The 18,072-nt window shown below is 41.1% G+C and overlaps 1 protein-coding gene and 1 pseudogene across 2 annotated transcripts; both read right to left on the bottom strand.

The window, feature by feature from the left end:
• Positions 1 to 2,743: 2,743 nt before the first annotated feature.
• On the bottom strand, positions 2,744 to 9,410 carry LOC311125028 (protocadherin gamma-A11-like; the record flags this gene model as incomplete). The annotated part of the gene is made up of 5 exons (XM_084199113.1): positions 2,744 to 2,785; positions 2,896 to 3,080; positions 3,137 to 4,757; positions 8,793 to 9,007; positions 9,209 to 9,410. The coding sequence occupies 5 exons, from the start codon at positions 9,408 to 9,410 to the stop codon at positions 2,744 to 2,746; spliced, it is 2,265 nt and encodes a 754-aa protein (XP_084055239.1).
• Positions 9,411 to 10,771: 1,361 nt separating this feature from the next.
• LOC311125027 (protocadherin gamma-A11-like) lies at positions 10,772 to 17,782 on the bottom strand (annotated as a pseudogene). Its single transcript has 4 exons — positions 17,686 to 17,782; positions 16,220 to 16,324; positions 10,978 to 13,119; positions 10,772 to 10,777 (listed from the first exon to the last, which is right to left on the bottom strand). The product of its transcript is annotated as a protocadherin gamma-A11-like (transcript).
• Positions 17,783 to 18,072: the final 290 nt, after the last annotated feature.

Here is an 18,072-nt window from a genome sequence, read left to right as displayed (position 1 = left end):
TCCTGCTGCAGAGTTGCACACCCAACACCTCATAGTTCCCTCTACAGGCTTACACATCCCTGAGACATCAAGGCTTGTCTTTACCACAGTCCAACAATCACTGGCAGGCATGATAGTCTAGGGTCCTCTGCACTATAATATAATTGCACATTCTCATCATACACTTCTTCCAATATCACAATTGAAATTACATTACCAGATCTTTATACAAAATATATAATGGCATTCATTGTTATATAACATAGGCCAATGGGTTAGATAGTTATGCACACATAGAGAGATCAGATGCCACATAATTAAATTAATAAGAGATATCTTTGAGCAGGGATGGAAGGCCGGGGATCTACAACAATACTAATTCTCCTGACCTACTTTAGAATTGTGTGGCAGTGCTGTGCAGAGTAGTCATACTGCAGTGTGTGTGTGTCTGCAGATCTGAGCTGTGTGTAGTTCAGCGTGAAGTATACTTTGTGTTACTGGTCAATTGTGAGTGAGTGATTTTGCTTTGTGGGCCACTACTGGGCTGTCTCTTCAGTACAATGTTGTGTGTGTAACTGGTGAGGAATATGATGGACTGTTGTGTTGTGTGCTAATGACAAGGTGTGTTCGTACTGCATTGTGTGTTACTGTGTGAGCAGTGTGCTTGAGATGGTCAATGGTCAATGTTGAAGAAACAGAGGGAACCATTGAGTTTAACATCAAATAGACAGGTAATCATGAAAAGGATTACACAGTAAGGCCTGTAGAATGACCTGCAATTGAGCATATAAGTGTATTAATGATGTAAGCCAGTGTAAAGTAGTGTCGCTGTCAGAGTCACATTGTATAGGCCTACATGGCAACTGCACGAGCCACCCATTTCAGTGGGAGACCCTAATATGCATCTGTGTCTACAGGTAAAGACGAATAAAATATCAGATGTCCAAATGATGGTCCAACGGGAGAGCGTAAAAAGACAAGAAACAAATTAAACAAGAATGTTAAAAACATAATACAGGTTTATATGCTGTGTGTGCACTTACAAGAAGAATGACCTATAGCAGAATTGTGTTATGCATCTACGGGCATCTCTTTCAGACCCCTTTAAGCAGCCACATTACTACTGTAAAAAAAGGCATTAGAAAAATGTGTTCCTGACAAATACTATAAATAGCTGGTTTATTCTCTCCATTGGGCCAAAAGCTGTAGGCTTGAGCCACTTTTAAGCCATAGTGTCACTTTTTCTGTGTATACTTTACACAGAGGAGTACAAGAGGAGGCTGGTTCTGACTGGCACATAGACTTGGATGGAACATGTTCTTCATTAGAGACTTGGAAGCTGACAGTATGACCCTGGGGTGACATCATGGAAAAAAGTCTAGCCTCTTTACACTAGCTTTATCACACTGTGATGCCAGGGCCAACAGGCTAGCCTCTTTACATTAGCTTTATCACGCTGTGATGCCAGGGCCAACAGGCTAGCCTCTTTACATTAGCTTTATCACACTGTGATGCCAGGGCCAACAGGCTAGCCTCTTTACATTAGCTTTATCACGCTGTGATGCCAGGGCCAACAGGCTAGCCTCTTTACATTAGCTTTATCACACTGTGATGCCAGGGCCAACAGGCTAGCCTCTTTACATTAGCTTTATCACGCTGTGATGCCAGGGCCAACAGGCTAGCCTCTTTACATTAGCTTTATCACACTGTGATGCCAGGGCCAACAGGCTAGCCTCTTTACATTAGCTTTATCACACTGTGATGCCAGGGCCAACAGGCTAGCCTCTTTACATTAGCTTTATCACACTGTGATGCCAGGGCCAACAGGCTAGCCTCTTTACATTAGCTTTATCACACTGTGATGCCAGGGCCAACAGGCTAGCCTCTTTACATTAGCTTTATCACACTGTGATGCCAGGGCCAACAGGCTAGCCTCTTTACATTAGCTTTATCACGCTGTGATGCCAGGGCCAATAGGCTAGCCTCTTTACATTAGCTTTATCACGCTGTGATGCCAGGGCCAATAGGCTAGCCTCTTTACATTAGCTTTATCACACTGTGATGCCAGGGCCAACAGGCTAGCCTCTTTACATTAGCTTTATCACACTGTGATGCCAGGGCCAACAGTTTAGTCTCTTCACATTGGCAAAAAAAACAGGCTAGCCTCTTCACATTGTCATTTCCACCTCTGGGTGAGACATTAAACTCTAGGTGATTCTGCTCAAGACGAGAGTTGAAAAGTCTGCCCTCGGTTGACAAATTCAGGTTTTCTCAAAGACCATAGAAACAGCTCAGCTATCATCAGCAAGATTTTCCAAAAAATAAATGGCTTTAACATAGTTAGATGTTAAAGGTGTCTTCAGAATATAGCTTCCTTTATAACGTTTCTGACATAGCCTACTCCCTAATGTTTTCATTGCAGAACAAATACTGCGGCATAAGTATGAAAATGTCTCCTTATTTGCATTCATCAATGGTTTAAAAATCTAAATGTGAGACAATTGTGTCCATCTCCAGAATAAATTAACTTTACTCTAATCAGGTAATATAGAATGACGGGATGACTCAGAGGTCACCCCAGGGGTCCAATGAAGGGTCAAAGGATGCAAACACCCAAGGAGCATGAACGTGAACAATATTTTAATTTTATTTTCAGTGATCATTGACCTGTGTTTCACCCATCGTCCTCCCCATCTCCACAAGCCAAGATCCCTGTCTACCTCTACCTGGAAGCATGGTTCCATTTGACCCAATACTCATGGTGTTATACCTGTGATCCCAGCTCTTGGTCCTGGATGAAGGAATTCTAGTATGGATCATCACACACAGTTGAAACTATTGGAAGGAGACCAAACAAATACATTTCCTCTCCCCCACCCCTGATCTACACGTCATTAACATAACTTTTCCCATTACCAAAGTCAAATATTTTGATCCAATCTCAATTGCTTCACTGGTTTCATCTGGACTCCTCTTCAGTGTCTGATCAGCCTGCAGCGTGCTGTCATTATAAGATCTGACAAACTTGAAGTCACTGGTGCGCGAGCCTGTTGTCAGGTATGCGTCATAATGTAAAAATGTATGCACATGACTGTAAGTCGCTTTGGATAAAAGCGTCTGCTAAATGGCATATTATTATTATTATTATAATTATTACTATGCAGTGTCCCTGCTCCGTCCACCTCTGCATAGTTGGGAGGGAAATACGCACTGGGAATGGGGACTGTTCCATCAAACAACATTCTAGGCTTTCTCCTACGGCAGAACCTCACTGCCAGGATGAGAATAATGAAAGTCAGGAAAAAGGTGGAAACAGAGACCAGTGCAATGATCAAATAGGAAGTTACTTTGGAACTATCCTCATAAGCCATGCCTTTCAGTTCTGGAACTTCAGCCAAGTTGTCTGATATGAGCAAATATACATCACAGGTTGTAGAGAGAGAGGGCTGTCCGTTATCTTTCACTGATATAACAAGGTTCTGCTTCACACTGTCAGATTCAGAAATATCCCGCTGTGCCCTGATCTCTCCGCTGTGGAGACCAATAGTGAAAAGTCCCGGATCAGTCGACTTCACGATCTGATATGAAAGCCATGCATTCTGTCCAGAGTCAGCATCCACAGCTATCAACTTGGAAACCAGGGACCCCGCCAGAGCAGCTTTGGGGACCATCTCAGTCATCAAGGAGTTCCCTGCTGGAGCAGGGTATAATATCTGGGGAGAGTTATCATTCTCATCTGTTATGAAGACACTCACAGTCACGTTATTGCTGAGTGGAGGAGAACCATTGTTTCTGGCTACAATGTGGACTGTGAAGCCCCTAAACTGCTCATAATCAAATGCTCTCACAGCATGGATCACCCCCGTGTCTCCATTGATGGATAAAAATGATGACACCGGAACACCGTTGACTTCACTGGGAAATAGAGAATATACCACTGTACCGTTCTGTCTCCAGTCTGGGTCTCTGGCAGTAACAGAACACATAGAGGAGCCAGGCTTGTTATTTTCAGTCAAATAGGCGCTGTAGGATTGTTCTTCAAACACAGGTGAGTTGTCATTCACGTCTGACACAGATAAATTAATAGTCTTTGAGGAGGATAAGGGTGGAGACCCCTCGTCAGTGGCAGTGATAGTTATGTTATAATCTGATATTATCTCACGGTCTAGTTCACTGGTTGTTACCAGAGTGTAATAGTTTTTAATAGAAGATTTTAGTTTGAAAGGAACATTCTGTTGAATGGAGCAGCGGACCTGTCTATTTCCCTCCGAGTCTTCATCCTGTACATTAATGATGCCCACCTCTGTGCCAGGTAACACGTTCACAGGGATGGGATTTTTCAAAGATTTTATGAATATCACAGGTGCATTGTCATTCATGTCTGTGATTTCGACAATTACTTTTGTGATGGAAACTAAACCAGATCCATCTTTCGCCTGGATACGCATTTCATAATATGTTTCCAATTCAAAATCTATTCGTCCAATTACTCTGATATCTCCAGTATCCTTTTGAATAGAAAACAGCTTCGCTGCTTTATCAGATAAATTACTGAAATCATAGCTCACTTCCCCATTTTGTCCCTCGTCAGCATCCGTGGCACTAACTTTAGCTACTATTGTACCCAAAGGAGAATTTTCCGGAAGACTGACTTTATAGGCGTCTTGACTAAATACTGGAATATTATCGTTAGCATCCAACACAGTGACGTGTATCACTACAGTAGCAGATCTCTGTGGAGTCCCACCATCAACCGCAGTAAGTAACAATGTCACCTCCTGCTGTTGTTCTCGATCCAATTCCTTCTCTAACATCAACTCGCCATATTTACCACCGTCTGTATTTGTACGAACAGCCAAAACAAAATGTTCATTCCGCTCGAGCATATAGCTTTGAACTGCGTTTAATCCTATGTCCGCATCATGGGCTTCGTCTAGGAAAAAACGTTGCCCTTTATCCGCTGATTCTCTAATTTCTAATTCTATGTGGTCACTAGAAAATAGCAGTGAATTGTCATTTATATCCTGAATTTGAACAGTAATACGGTGTAACTCTAAAGGATTTTCAAGTACGAGCTCGTATTTCAAAGAGCACGAAACCCTTGGACCGCATAGCCCCTCTCTATCTATTGTTTCAGCGATAATAAAATCCCCCGAGTTAGCATTGATATCACAGTAGCGTGTTCTGCTCCCATCCATGTCTAACCGAGCCTCACGTGCCGAGAGCCTTTTAGCATCCAACCCGAGATCCTTTGCTATATTTCCGACCACAGATCCGCGTTTAATCTCCTCCAGAATAGAATAGCTCATATCTCCATTGCTCGTGTGCAGTTTTAACAGAGAAAGGAGAGTCACACAGAGTATTGAGACCGATAAAACGCTTTGTCCCATCTTCGAGGTAAGCCTACTGAAATGCTGCACAGTCTAGTTGTTCTTGATGAAAAAGTATTCAAATAAAAGAAGATAAGCTATACAGCAGTTGGCTAAATGAAGAGAAGAGACGCAGCACCTACATCCAGATTATCCAGCGAAATGATGTCTTGCAGATGGTGTTTTCTTGCTTGGAATATTACCGTTGTGGGAGGAGAGGCTGAGGAGAGATCTATCTGTTCACGGCTGGTGTATAGCGACACACTGAGTATTTATATCAACACTGCAGTTACTGACTACAAAAAAGGGTGTGGATTTGAGGCTCAGGATGCTTAGAGGCCCATTTTTCAATGTTTGACAGTTGATTAAATAAGCGATAGTCTACACTTCACACGCTTTAGGCTATATTATAGTAAACAATCAAAGTCAGAGGTAGCCTATACGGTAGATTGCTATCATAAAGTCCGCATTTGAACTACAGAAGACTTCGAGAGAAGTTGGAAAACATCACAAAGAACTGCAAAAACAGCAGCAGGGTATAAACAAACAAACAAACAAACATGATACTAAATCAAACCCATAATCACTGTATAGCCTCAAGTAAATCATCTTTTTTATAAACGGATGTGTCTAGGGATGCTAGATTTAAAACTGAATAAGATTAGTTTTCTTGAAGCACCGTTACATGAAACGTTTATTAATATGTAAAATAACGAATAATCAAATGAAATAATGATTTCAATGGTCGAAAAAATCCCTGATGATGTTCCTTAGAAAAATGTAAGAACAGAAAAAAAGTTTAACTATCAATATCTTTAATGGCGCTGCATAGTCAATCTGTTGTCTGCATTGGCCATGCAGCATTTATGGTGATACGGCCTCTGCAGAAGTCAGGGCATTCATACTTCTTACGCTTCCCGGAGCAGCGCAGAGCTGTTGAGCAGAGCTGTTGTGAAGGAAGTTGTCAAGGAAGTGAGTTTGTGTTTATACAGGACCTCCCGCCCCCACCTACCGTCAACCAATCATGTCAATGCGGAGCTATATGGAGCCCGCTGCATTGTTACAACATTTGGGAGTCGCACGGCTACGCCGTACAGAGCTCAATATGGCCTCTGTATGCAACCGGAGGCTCTGCTTTGCGTCACACCCTCCATACGGAGCCTCCGACCACATTTTCCGATCAAGCATAATTGTATTTTAGTCATTCCATTGCGGAAGCCTACAGAGTGGTGGGCGCTGTCCATAATAGTGGTGCTGAAATACAATCGACTTCGAATAGGCGAACGGCTGCCATAGGATCTCTTAAGCCTTGCGTCGACACTACACAAAAGAAAGACAGAAAGACACTGTTGGTAAATATTTAGAGCCTGTGGCTACCCATTTCAAGTTTCACTATGTCCAGAAATTGTTTAAAGACATGAAAAAGTGGGCGCTGAATCAGAATCTTTTCATGGACAAAGTTCTTATAAGAGCGAGGAACCAAACCAATGGCAGAAAGTAAACACACTGGAACAGTTTACTACATTTATCGAATGAAATCTAGCCTAAACAAGCCTACCATGCCTCAAATGCTTATGAGCCTTAAGTGGATATTCAAACTGCACATTTCAATTTGATAACTCAGTAAATTATGTCAGGCCACTGTTATCTTGCCTCATCACAATCTTCTGCACTGTTCTGAGTAATTATACTTTCTCCAATAGGCTCAACTGGTCTCTTCATTGTAAGATCAGCAGGCAGTGTGCTGTCATTGTAAGATCTGACAAACTTGAAGTCACTGGTATGACTGAGCCCGTTGTCAGGTATGCGTCATAATTGTAAAAACTACGGAGAGTTCCAGCTCCGTCAACTTCTGCATAGTTGGGAGGGAAATACGCACTGGGAATGGCGACTGCTCCATCAAACAACATTCTAGGCTTTCTCCTACGGCAGAACCTCACTACCAGGATGAGAATAATGAAAGTCAGGAAAAAGGTGGAAACAGAGACCAGTGCAATGATCAAATAGGAAGTTACTATGGAACTATCCTCATAAGCCATGTCTTTCAGTTCTGGAACTTCAGCCAAGTTGTCTGATATGAGTAAATATACATCACAGGTTGTAGAGAGAGAGGGTTGTCCGTTATCTTTCACTGATATAACAAGGTTCTGCTTCATACTGTCAAATTCAGAAATGTCCCGCTGTGCCTTGATCTCTCCGCTGTGGAGACCAATAGTGAAAAGTCCCGGATAAATCGATTTCACGATCTGATATGAAAGCCATGCGTTCTGTCCAGAGTCAGTATCCACACCTATCACCTATCACCTTGGAAACCAGGGACCCCACCACAGCAGCTTTGGGGACCATCTCAGTCATCAAGGAGTTCCCTGCTGGAGCAGAGTATAATATCTGGGGAGAGTTATCATTCTCATCTGTTATGAAGACACTCACAGTCACGTTACTGCTGAGTGGAGGATAACCACTGTCTCTGGCTACAACGTGGACTTTGAAGCTCCTAAACTGCTCATAATCAAATGCTCTCATAGCATGGATCACCCCTGTGTCTCCGTTAATGGATAAAAATGATGATACCGGAACACCGTTGACCTCACTGGGCGATAGAGAATAGACCACTGTGCCGTTCTGTCTCCAGTCTGGGTCTCTGGCAGTAACAGAACACACAGAGGAGCCAGGCTTGTTATTTTCAGTCACATAGGAGCTGTAGGATTGTTCTTCAAACACAGTTGTGTTGTCATTCAAGTCTGACACAGATAAATGAATATTCTTTGAGGAAGATAAAGGTGGAGACCCCTTGTCAGTGATAGTTATGTTTTAATTTGATATTATCTCACAATCTAGTTCAGTAGTTGTTACCAAATAATAATCGTTTTTGATTGAGGGGTTAAGTTTGAATGGAACATTTTATTGAATGAAGCAGTGGACCTGTCTATTTCCCTCTGAATCTTCATTCTGTACATTAATGATACCCACTTCAGTGCCAGGTAACACATTCTCAGGAATAGGGGTGGTTAGAGATTTAAGAGATATCCTTGGGGCATTGTCATTGACATCTGTAATCTCGATTACTACATTGGCAAAAGACGTCAGCCCTGAGATATCTTTAGCTTGGATACTTAATTCATGAATGGACTCCTTTTCGAAATCCATCAGTCCAGCTATCTTAATTTCACCCGTTTTGGGATTTAGTGAAAATAGTTTATTCAATTCATCTGAGATTGGACCAAATCCATAAATCACGTCCCCGTTTAACCCCTCGTCTGCATCGGTGGCTGTCACAGTAACAACTAATAAACCTAATGGAGAATTTTCGGGCACACTGACCTTATAGTCATTCTGGCTAAACACTGGTTTATTATCCTTAGCGTCTAGAACAGTGACGTGTATAACTACAGTACCAGATCTCTGTGGAGTCCCACCGTCAACAGCAGTAAGTAATAAAGTCACATCCTGCTGTTGTTCTCTATCTAACTCTTTGTCTAACACTAACTCGCCGTATTTTGCCCCACCGGGATTAGTATGCACAGCCAAACTAAAATGGCCATTCCTTTGAAGTGTGTAGCTTTGAACAGCGTTCAGTCCTATATCTGCATCGTGAGCTTGATCAACCGAAAACCGGGAGGCTATAACTGCTGATTCTCCAATCTCAAACGTAATAGCATCTTCCGCGAATTGTGGGGCATTATCATTAATATCTTATACCTGCAGAATTATATTATGTAATTCTAAAGGGTTCTCCAGAACCATCTCATATTTTAGGGTGCATGAAATCCTCCTACCACAAATCTACTCCCTGTCTATTATTTCAGGTACGACCAAATCACCAGTATTCAGATTAATTTCACAATACTGCTTGCTGCTACCTTGAACATCTAAACGAGCTTTCCTATACAACAGTGTTTTTCCATCCAGTCCCAGATCCTTGGCTATATTTCCAATCACAGATCCGCGTTTCATCTCCTCTGGAACAGAATAAGTCACGTCTCCATAGCTGGTGCGCAGCAGGGAAAGAAACAGAGCCAGGCAGAACATTGGTGCAGAGAACGAGGATGCCTTATATTCCATTTTCAGAGAACACAACTTATTCCAGATAGGCCAAGTGATGTGGTAAAATACAGTGCTATCCAATCAAATAAACGTTTACGACCAGTAGATACAAAATGCACCACATTAAAATGTTAAGTAGGCGACAACTCTTTACACTGCTGAAATTAGGTCTCCTCCTCCCTGTAAATTGCGAGAATGGGTGGAGAGATGGATTTCTAAGCTATTGCTGGTGAATAGCGACACTCTGTGTAGTATCATAAAACTGCAGAAACTTGTGCAAAGGTCTCACCAAATTACTTCTGCATTTTTGGTTTTATTATTCGACAGCTTGGTGGACAGGCTGTCGAATAATAAAACCAAAATGCAGGGTTCATGTCTTTTCATAGATAAAGAATATGATCGTTCTTGTCATCTAAGGCAGTTCAAAATGAATGCTTAAGAAAAAAACGGAATAGTCAAAAACGACTTGCTATAACAGGCGTTATTATTCAACAACATTAAAACCAATGACCTATTATTGAAGAACTCAACGTTAAATCCATGCAGCCATTAAAATGTAAAGTCCATTAATTGTTTTCAACATCAGTGGAACAAACATAAACAAACAAATCCCTTTTTTCTTCTAAAATATGTCACCTAGGCAACTCGATGCAGTATTACTTTACAAAGTGGAGACTGGATGAGTGCAGGGAAGAAGTGTGCTGTCCAGCCCTTACGGTGCTGAAATGGGCCTGTGTGTGTTGTAAGCTACTGACTCACAGAGAAATCGAATGGTAGATGAAGGAAATACATCCTCAAAAACTTCCAGTGATTAAAAATGGCACTGGATAACATAACTGAAAAGCCTTTTTGAAGTACACAGCAATATCCAAATATTGAAATAAAAGTATGCATTGAGATAACTTTTAATGGCCTAGTGCAGTCAAAAACGTGATTTTCCTGTCTTTTGTATATATATCCACACTATGAAGGTTGGAATAATACTGTGAAATTGTGAAAATTATGATAATGCCCTTTAAGTGTAAGAGCTGTTTGAAAAGACTGCCTGAAATTTCAGCCTGTTTTGGTGGAATGGGGTTTGGCCTGCCTGGTGACATCACCAGGCGGTAAATTAGTCAATAGACCAATACCAAAGAGAGTTCCAAACCTCTCTGCCACTATCAGCTAGTTTTCAGTTTTCCCCACCCACTCAGACCAGACAATCCTAACAAAACTCTTGCATGAGAAATGTATCTTACTAAGAAGCTATTGTTTGTAACCATTTTATTTGAAATAATCACACTAAAGTACTTAATTGTTAACCAGAAATTATTTGATATTGAGATAAAAACGGTTGCATTGGACCATTAAGCGTTACAAAATGGAGCAAACGAAGTATGCTAAACCTACACAACATACACAATTTTAAATTAAACTACAGGATAAACAACGAGTAAAATACAAAGTTCACAAGCAACCGATCATTTAGGATTAGGCCAAGCAGATCCATAGCACACAACCACAGAGTGCAATATAGCTATAGGCCTAGGTACGTTTTTTTTAAAGCATCTGAGTTTTTCACAATGTGAAAGCTATTCAATCTCACCTCAGACTCCCCCAAGGTGTTGAACGTGATTATATTTTCTCCAAAAGGTTCATTTAAATTCTTCTTCAGTGTCTGATCAGCCTGCAGTGTGCTGTCATGGTAAGATCTGACAAACTTGAAGTCACTGGTGCGTGAGCCTGTTGTCAGGTATGCGTCATAATTGTAAGAACTACGCAGTGTTCCTGCTCCGTCCACCTCTGCATAGTTGGGAGGGAAATACGCACTGGGAATGGCGACTGCTCCATCAAACAACATTCTAGGCTTTCTCCTATGGCAGAACCTCACGGACAGGATGAGAATAATGAAAGTTAGGAAAAAAGTGGAAACAGAGACCAGTGCTATTATCAAATAAGAAGTCAATTTGGAACTATCTTCATAAGCCATGTCTTTCAGTTCTGGAACTTCAGCCAAGTTGTCTGATATAAGTAAATGTACATAACAGGTTGTAGAGAGAGAGGGCTGTCCGTTATCTTTCACTGATATCACAAGGTTCTGCTTCATACTGTCAGATTCAGAAATATCCCGCTGTGCCCTGATCTCTCCACTGTGGAGACCAATAGTGAAAAGTCCCGGATCAGTCGATTTCACGATCTGAAATGAAAGCCATGCATTCTGTCCAGAGTCAACATCCACAGCTATCACCTTGGAAACCAGGGACCCCACCACAGCAGCTTTGGGGACCATCTCAGTCATCAAGGAGTTCCCTGCTGGAACAGGGTATAATATCTGGGGAGAGTTATCATTCTCATCTGTTATGAAGACACTCACAGTCACGTTACTGCTGAGTGGAGGAGAACCATTGTCTCTGGCTACAACGTGGACTTTGAAGCTCCTAAACTGCTCATGATCAAATGCTCTCACAGCATGGATCACCCCCGTGTCTCCGTTAATGGATAAAAATGATGACACCGGAACACTGTTGACCTCACTGGGCAATAGGGAATAGACTACTGTGCCGTTCTGTCTCCAGTCTGGGTCTCTGGCAGTAACAGAACACATAGAAGAGCCAGGCTTGTTATTTTCAGTCAAATAGGCACTGTAGGATTGTTCTTCAAACACAGGTGAGTTGTCATTCACGTCTGACACAGATAAATGAATAGTCTTTGAGGAGGATAAGGGTGGAGACCCCTCGTCAGTGGCAGTGATAGTTATGTTATAAACTGATACTATTTCACGGACTAATTCGATTGTTGTTACTAGAGAATAATCGTTTTTGATTGAGGGGTTTAGTTTAAAAGGAACATTCTGTTAAATGGAGCAGCGGACCTGTTTATTTCCCTCCGAGTCTTCATCCTGTACATTAATGATGCCCACCTCTGTGCCAGGTAACACATTCTCAGGGGTGGGATTGCTAAGCGATTTGATAAATATTTTTGGTGCATTGTCATTCACATCTGTGATTTCGATAATAACTTTACAATTTGAGGCTGACCCTAAACCATCTTCTGCCTGTACGCTTATTTCATAAAATGTTTCCTCTTCGAAGTCAATGGCGCCAATTACGTATATTTCTCCGGTTGTCTTGTTCATAGAAAACAGCTTCCCCGCTTTCTTACTTATACGACTGAGTTCATAGGTCACCTTGCCATTAGGTCCCTTGTCTGCATCAGTAGCCGTCACTGTACTCACTACTGTGCCTAAAGGAGAATTTTCGGGTAGACTGACCTTGTAAACGTTCTGAGTAAAAACGGGGATATTATCATTAGCATCTAGGACAGTGACGTGTATGACTACAGTACCAGATCTATGTGGAGTCCCACCATCAACCGCAGTAAGTAAGAATGTCGCCTCCTGCTGTTGTTCTCGATCTAACTCCTTCTCTACTACTAACTCACTGTATTTTCCACCATCTGGGTTTGTATGAACACCTAAAACAAAATAGTCGTTTCTTTCGAGTGAATATTTTTGAACTGCGTTTTGTCCTATATCCGCATCATGAGCCTCACTCAGAAGGAAGCGCGTTCCTCTATCAGCAGACTCTTGAATTTCTAATTGAACGCGTTTTTTAGAAAATATCTTGAATTTGCACAGTGATACGATGCAATTCCAGCGGGTTCTCCAAGACAAGCTCGTATTTTAAGGAACAGGAGACCCTCGGTCCACACAGCTCCTCCCTGTCTATTGTTTCAGCCACAACCAAATATCCAGTATTCACATTAATGTCACAGTAACGTTGACGACTGCCATCCATATCCAAAACGAGCCTTGCGAGATGAAAATCTTCTTGCATCCAGCCCAAGATTTTTGGCTATATTTCCGATCAAAGATCCTCTTTTCATCTCCTCAGGAATATAATAGCTCATATCTCCATTGTTCGTGCGCACCAAAAAAATAAGGAAAGCCAGACCGAACTTCGAGACAGACCATGATAATCCAATGTACTCCATCTTCTCAAATGACACAAAAGTCCAACTAAGAATTGTGGTAAATATGTTGTTCAACCCTCAATATGAAACATTTGCTCCGTTAAAATGTGTAATTTCTGACGTACACGTTTAGACTGTCTCATCGAGACTAGTTTGTCACACTGAACATAGAATTTCTCCTCCCTTTCTATGCATAAACTGGGTGTAGTTTGTCACACTGAACAGAGAATTTCTCCTCCCTTTCTATGCATAAACTGGGTGGAGTGATGTGCCTATCACACATTATGTAGTGAACAGCGACACTTAGAGTATTTCATTGAAAACTAAAATATACTGCGTTCAATTAAACCTCATAAAACTATAAGGCCCCACGAGATTTAGGGTTGACTGTTTCCATAAAAAGTGTGAATGTGATTGCCCACTGGGAAGTAAAACATATATAGCATACAATTGGGAGTAATGTGGTATTAAAATTCAAACATTACATCAAAAATATATCTAGGTAAACTTAAGTATTAGAGGGAAAACATTTAAAATTACTGATAGGTCGAGAATGACCACTTTGCAGCTTTGCCTGTCCCACTGAAAAACATGCTTCTCTGTGGCGCTGCCCATCTGTGTGGTGCTGAAACAGTACTGGCGTAGCTTCATCGGAATTGGAACACGATGTGATATGTATTTACAACTTCTGAATCTATTAATTTAAGTCTCTGTAATGTTCACTGAAACTGAATATATTAAAAGAATAGAAAAACTTAAATTTAGCAGAAACAGAAAAACTTGGCTTCAGCGCTGGAAAGGAGAACATGCCACATTGATATTACTGAGTAGTGGTGTGAATATGTGTCCTACACTTGATTGAATTTCAGTTTAGGGGGTGTCAAATTTCGTGAACGAAGTTGCCTATATGTACCAGTAGGCTACAGACGGAATAGAATACATAGCCTGATTCTATTTCTCCCCGAAACCAAATATCAGCCTAGAAGACGCCAATGACCAATAATAAATACATTCAGGCCAATAGAAGAACAGTAGATGCAGCCAATGACCAATAAATAATAAATAAAACACGCCAATTACCAATAATAAATACATTCAGGCTAATAGAAGAACAGTAGACACTCTTCTGATGACTTAATTTTGCACCAGACTGCCATACTACATTTTTCATTGGAGTTATTTAGCAGAAGCTCTTATCCAGAGCGTCTTACAGGATAAATTAAGGTTAAGTGCCTTGCTCAAGGGCACATTGACAGATGTTTCACCTAGTCGACTCAGGGATTCGAACTAGCATCCTTTTGGTTACTGGCCCAACACTCTTAATACTAGAACCCAACCCATATGTTGCTGACATACTTGCTATTAAAACATAGGGTAATGCATTTCAGGCTTGCACGTTTGCTATTAGACAAACTGCAAATGAGTAATATCTCGTCTCAAAACTATGTTACCATTCTCATAAAATCCTAAATAAAGGCATCACACTAGGCACACACTGGTCAACTTTGTTTCCACGTCATTTCAGTGATATTAGGTTGAACAAATGTGGAATAGACATTGAATTGACGTCTGTGCCCAGTGGAGTGGGTAAACTCAGTCTCCTGCAGTGTTGAGAGTGATAATACTTCCTTTTAATAGTTTATCTGGGCTCGTCTTCAGTGTCTGATCAGCCTGCAGCGTGCTGTCATGTTATAATCTGTAATCTGTCATGTTATAATCTGATATTATCTCACGGTCTAGTTCACATGTATTTACCAGAGAATAATAGTTTTTGATTGAGGGGTTTAGTTTGAAAGGAACATTTTGTTGAATGGAGCAGCGGACCTGCCTATTTATCCTGTACATTAATGATGCCCACCTCTGTGCCAGGTAACACATTTTCAGGCATGGGATTGATCAGAGATGTTCGATGTATCAGCGGGGCATTGACATATGTAATTTCTACGACTATATTGGCAAAATACCTAAATCCTGAGGCATCTTTGGCTTGGATGCTTATTTCATAAATTGACTCTTTCGAAGTCCATCTGTCCAGCTAAACTGATGTCTCCCGTTTTGGGGTCAAGAAAAATTAATGTAGTAAATTCCTCTGAGATGGGGCCAAAATCGTACATAACTTCCCCATTTGCATCTGTTGCCTTCACAGTAATAACTAATTAACCTAATTGAGAATTGTCTGCCACACTGACCTTCTAGACGTCCTGGCTAAATACTGGAATATTATCATTTGCATCTAGAACAGTAACGTGTATAACTACAGTGCATACACATGATAACACAAGCACTCTACACACAAGTACACTTGGATTTTGTATTGTAGATACAGTATGTGATAGTATAGTCGTGGCCTGAGGGCACACACTTAATGTGTTGTGAAATCTGTTGTGAAATGTAATGTCATGTAATATTTGTAATTGTATATAACTGCCTTAATGTTGCTGGACCCCAGGAAGAGTAGTTGCTGCCTTGGCAGCAGCTAATGGGGATCCTTAATAAAAACAAAATACAAAATACAGTGCCAGATCTCTGTGTTGTACCACCATCAACAGCTGTAAGTAATAATGTCACCTCCTGCTGTTGTTCTCGGTATAGTTCTTTCTCTAACAGTAACTCACCATATTTTTCAGCACCATGTTTGGTATGAACAGCCAGACTAAAATGGTCGTTCCTTTGTAGTGTGTAGTTTTGAACAGCTTTCAGTCCTATATCCGATATCCTCCCCAATTGTGGAGCATTGTCATTAATATCTTCTACCCGAATAACTATGTTATGTAATTCTAAAGGATTCTCCAGAACCATTTCATATTTTCGAGCGCATGAAATCCTCCTACCGCAAAGCTGGTCCCTGTCTAATAGTTAAGCGACGACCAAATCACCAGTATACAGATTGATTTCACAATAGCGTTTGCTGCTCCCATCCACATCTAAGCGAGCTTTCCTATACAACAGCGTTTTGGCATCCAGACCGAGATCCTTGGCTCCTACCGAACAGAATAGGTTAAATCTCCATAACTGGTGCGCAGGAGCAAGAGAAACAAAGCCAGGCAGAACATCGAGGCAGAGAACGAGAATCCCCTGTATTCCATCTACAGAGAACACAACTTGTTCCAAATAGGCCAAATTATATGGTAAAATACAGTACTATCCAACGAAATAAATGTTTGCGACAAGTAGATAAATGTACCACGTTAAAATGTTAAGCGACTTCTCTACACTGCAATAATGAGGTCTCCTCCCTCCCTGGAAATGTCAACAATGGGTGGAGAGGTGGATTTAAAAGCTACTGCTGGCGAATAGCGACACTACGTGTAGTTCCACAAAACTGCAGAAAATCGTGTGCAAGGCTCTCACCAATTGTATGGAGGAGAGTATGCCACGCATACGAAAACAAAACATGCGGGGGTAAATTGTTTTCATGGATTAAAAAATGTCACATCCTAATCGAATGATATAGGCTTCTATTAATGGAAAAAGTACCCTGTCCATGTAGCCTTCAAAAGATGAATTCCATAAAATATTTCCAAAAGTCATCACTGTAAAAGGGTTATTTAAAAATCGGACATTTCTTTCTAACATATTTCACGTCTGCTGCTACCTTGCAGTTTCTGAAGCAGAGTGGAGACATACTGAGTAAAGGGACACTGTCCATGGTGCTGAAACGGGCCTATGTGTTTTATTAAGTCACATTGAAATGGGTTAATGATGGGAAAATAAAGATAAATGATCAAAATGGCACTAAATCAAATGACTGAAAAAATACCAGACGAGTTCAACTGTCATAATAACATTTGCCTACAACACACAATACAGTCAGCTGCTGATCGTTTCATATTATATGCAAAATGGCAAAAAAATGCTTTTCAGTTTTTCACAATGTGAAAGCTATAAAATCTCACCTCAGGGTGTTGAACGTGATTATATTTTCTCCAAAAGGTTCATTTTGACTCCTCTTCAGTGTCTGATCAGCCTGACAAACTTGAAGTCACTGGTGCATGAGCTCTAACACAAACTCACCTTAATTCACCCCACCGGCAATGGTATGAACGACCAAACTAAAATGGTCGTTCCTCTGTAGTGTATAGCTTTGAACTGCGTTCAGTCGTATATCCGCATCGTGAGCCTGATTGACCGCAAACCGAGCACCTTTAAAGGCTGACTCACGGATCTCGAACTTAACTACTGTACATGTTCCAAGAATTGTGGGGCATTATGTAATTCTAAAGGATTCTTCAGAACCATCTCATATTTTAGGGTGCATGAAATCCTCCTACCACAAATCTACTCCCTGTCTATTATTTCAGGTACGACCAAATCACCAGTATTCAGATTGATTTAATGATACTGCCATCAACATCTAAGCGTGCTTTCCCATACAACAACCGTTTGGCATCCAGCCCTAGATCCTTGGCTATATTTCCGATCACAGATCCGCGTTTCATCTCCGAACAGAATAGGTCACATCTCCGTAGCTGGTGTGCAGGAAAAGAAACAAAGCCAGGCCGAACATCGAAGCAGAGAAAGAGAATACCTTTAATTTCATTTTCAGTCAATAAAACATATTCCCAATGCAATGATGTGGTAGAATACAGTGCTATTCAACCAAGGAAACGTTCATAACCAGTGAAAGCAACACGTCCATAACCAGTGAAAGCAAAATCCACGAGACCTATACGAAATGTTAAACACACGACTTCTCTACACTGCTTAACTGACTAATTAGGCCTCTTCC

Source organism: Coregonus lavaretus (assembly GCF_964263955.1).
Source record: "Coregonus lavaretus genome assembly, contig: HAP1_SCAFFOLD_1964, whole genome shotgun sequence".
NCBI classification, from domain to species: Eukaryota; Metazoa; Chordata; class Actinopteri; order Salmoniformes; family Salmonidae; genus Coregonus; species Coregonus lavaretus.
Note: the sequence above shows the minus strand (reverse complement) of the source record. Positions and strands in the feature narration are given on the sequence as shown.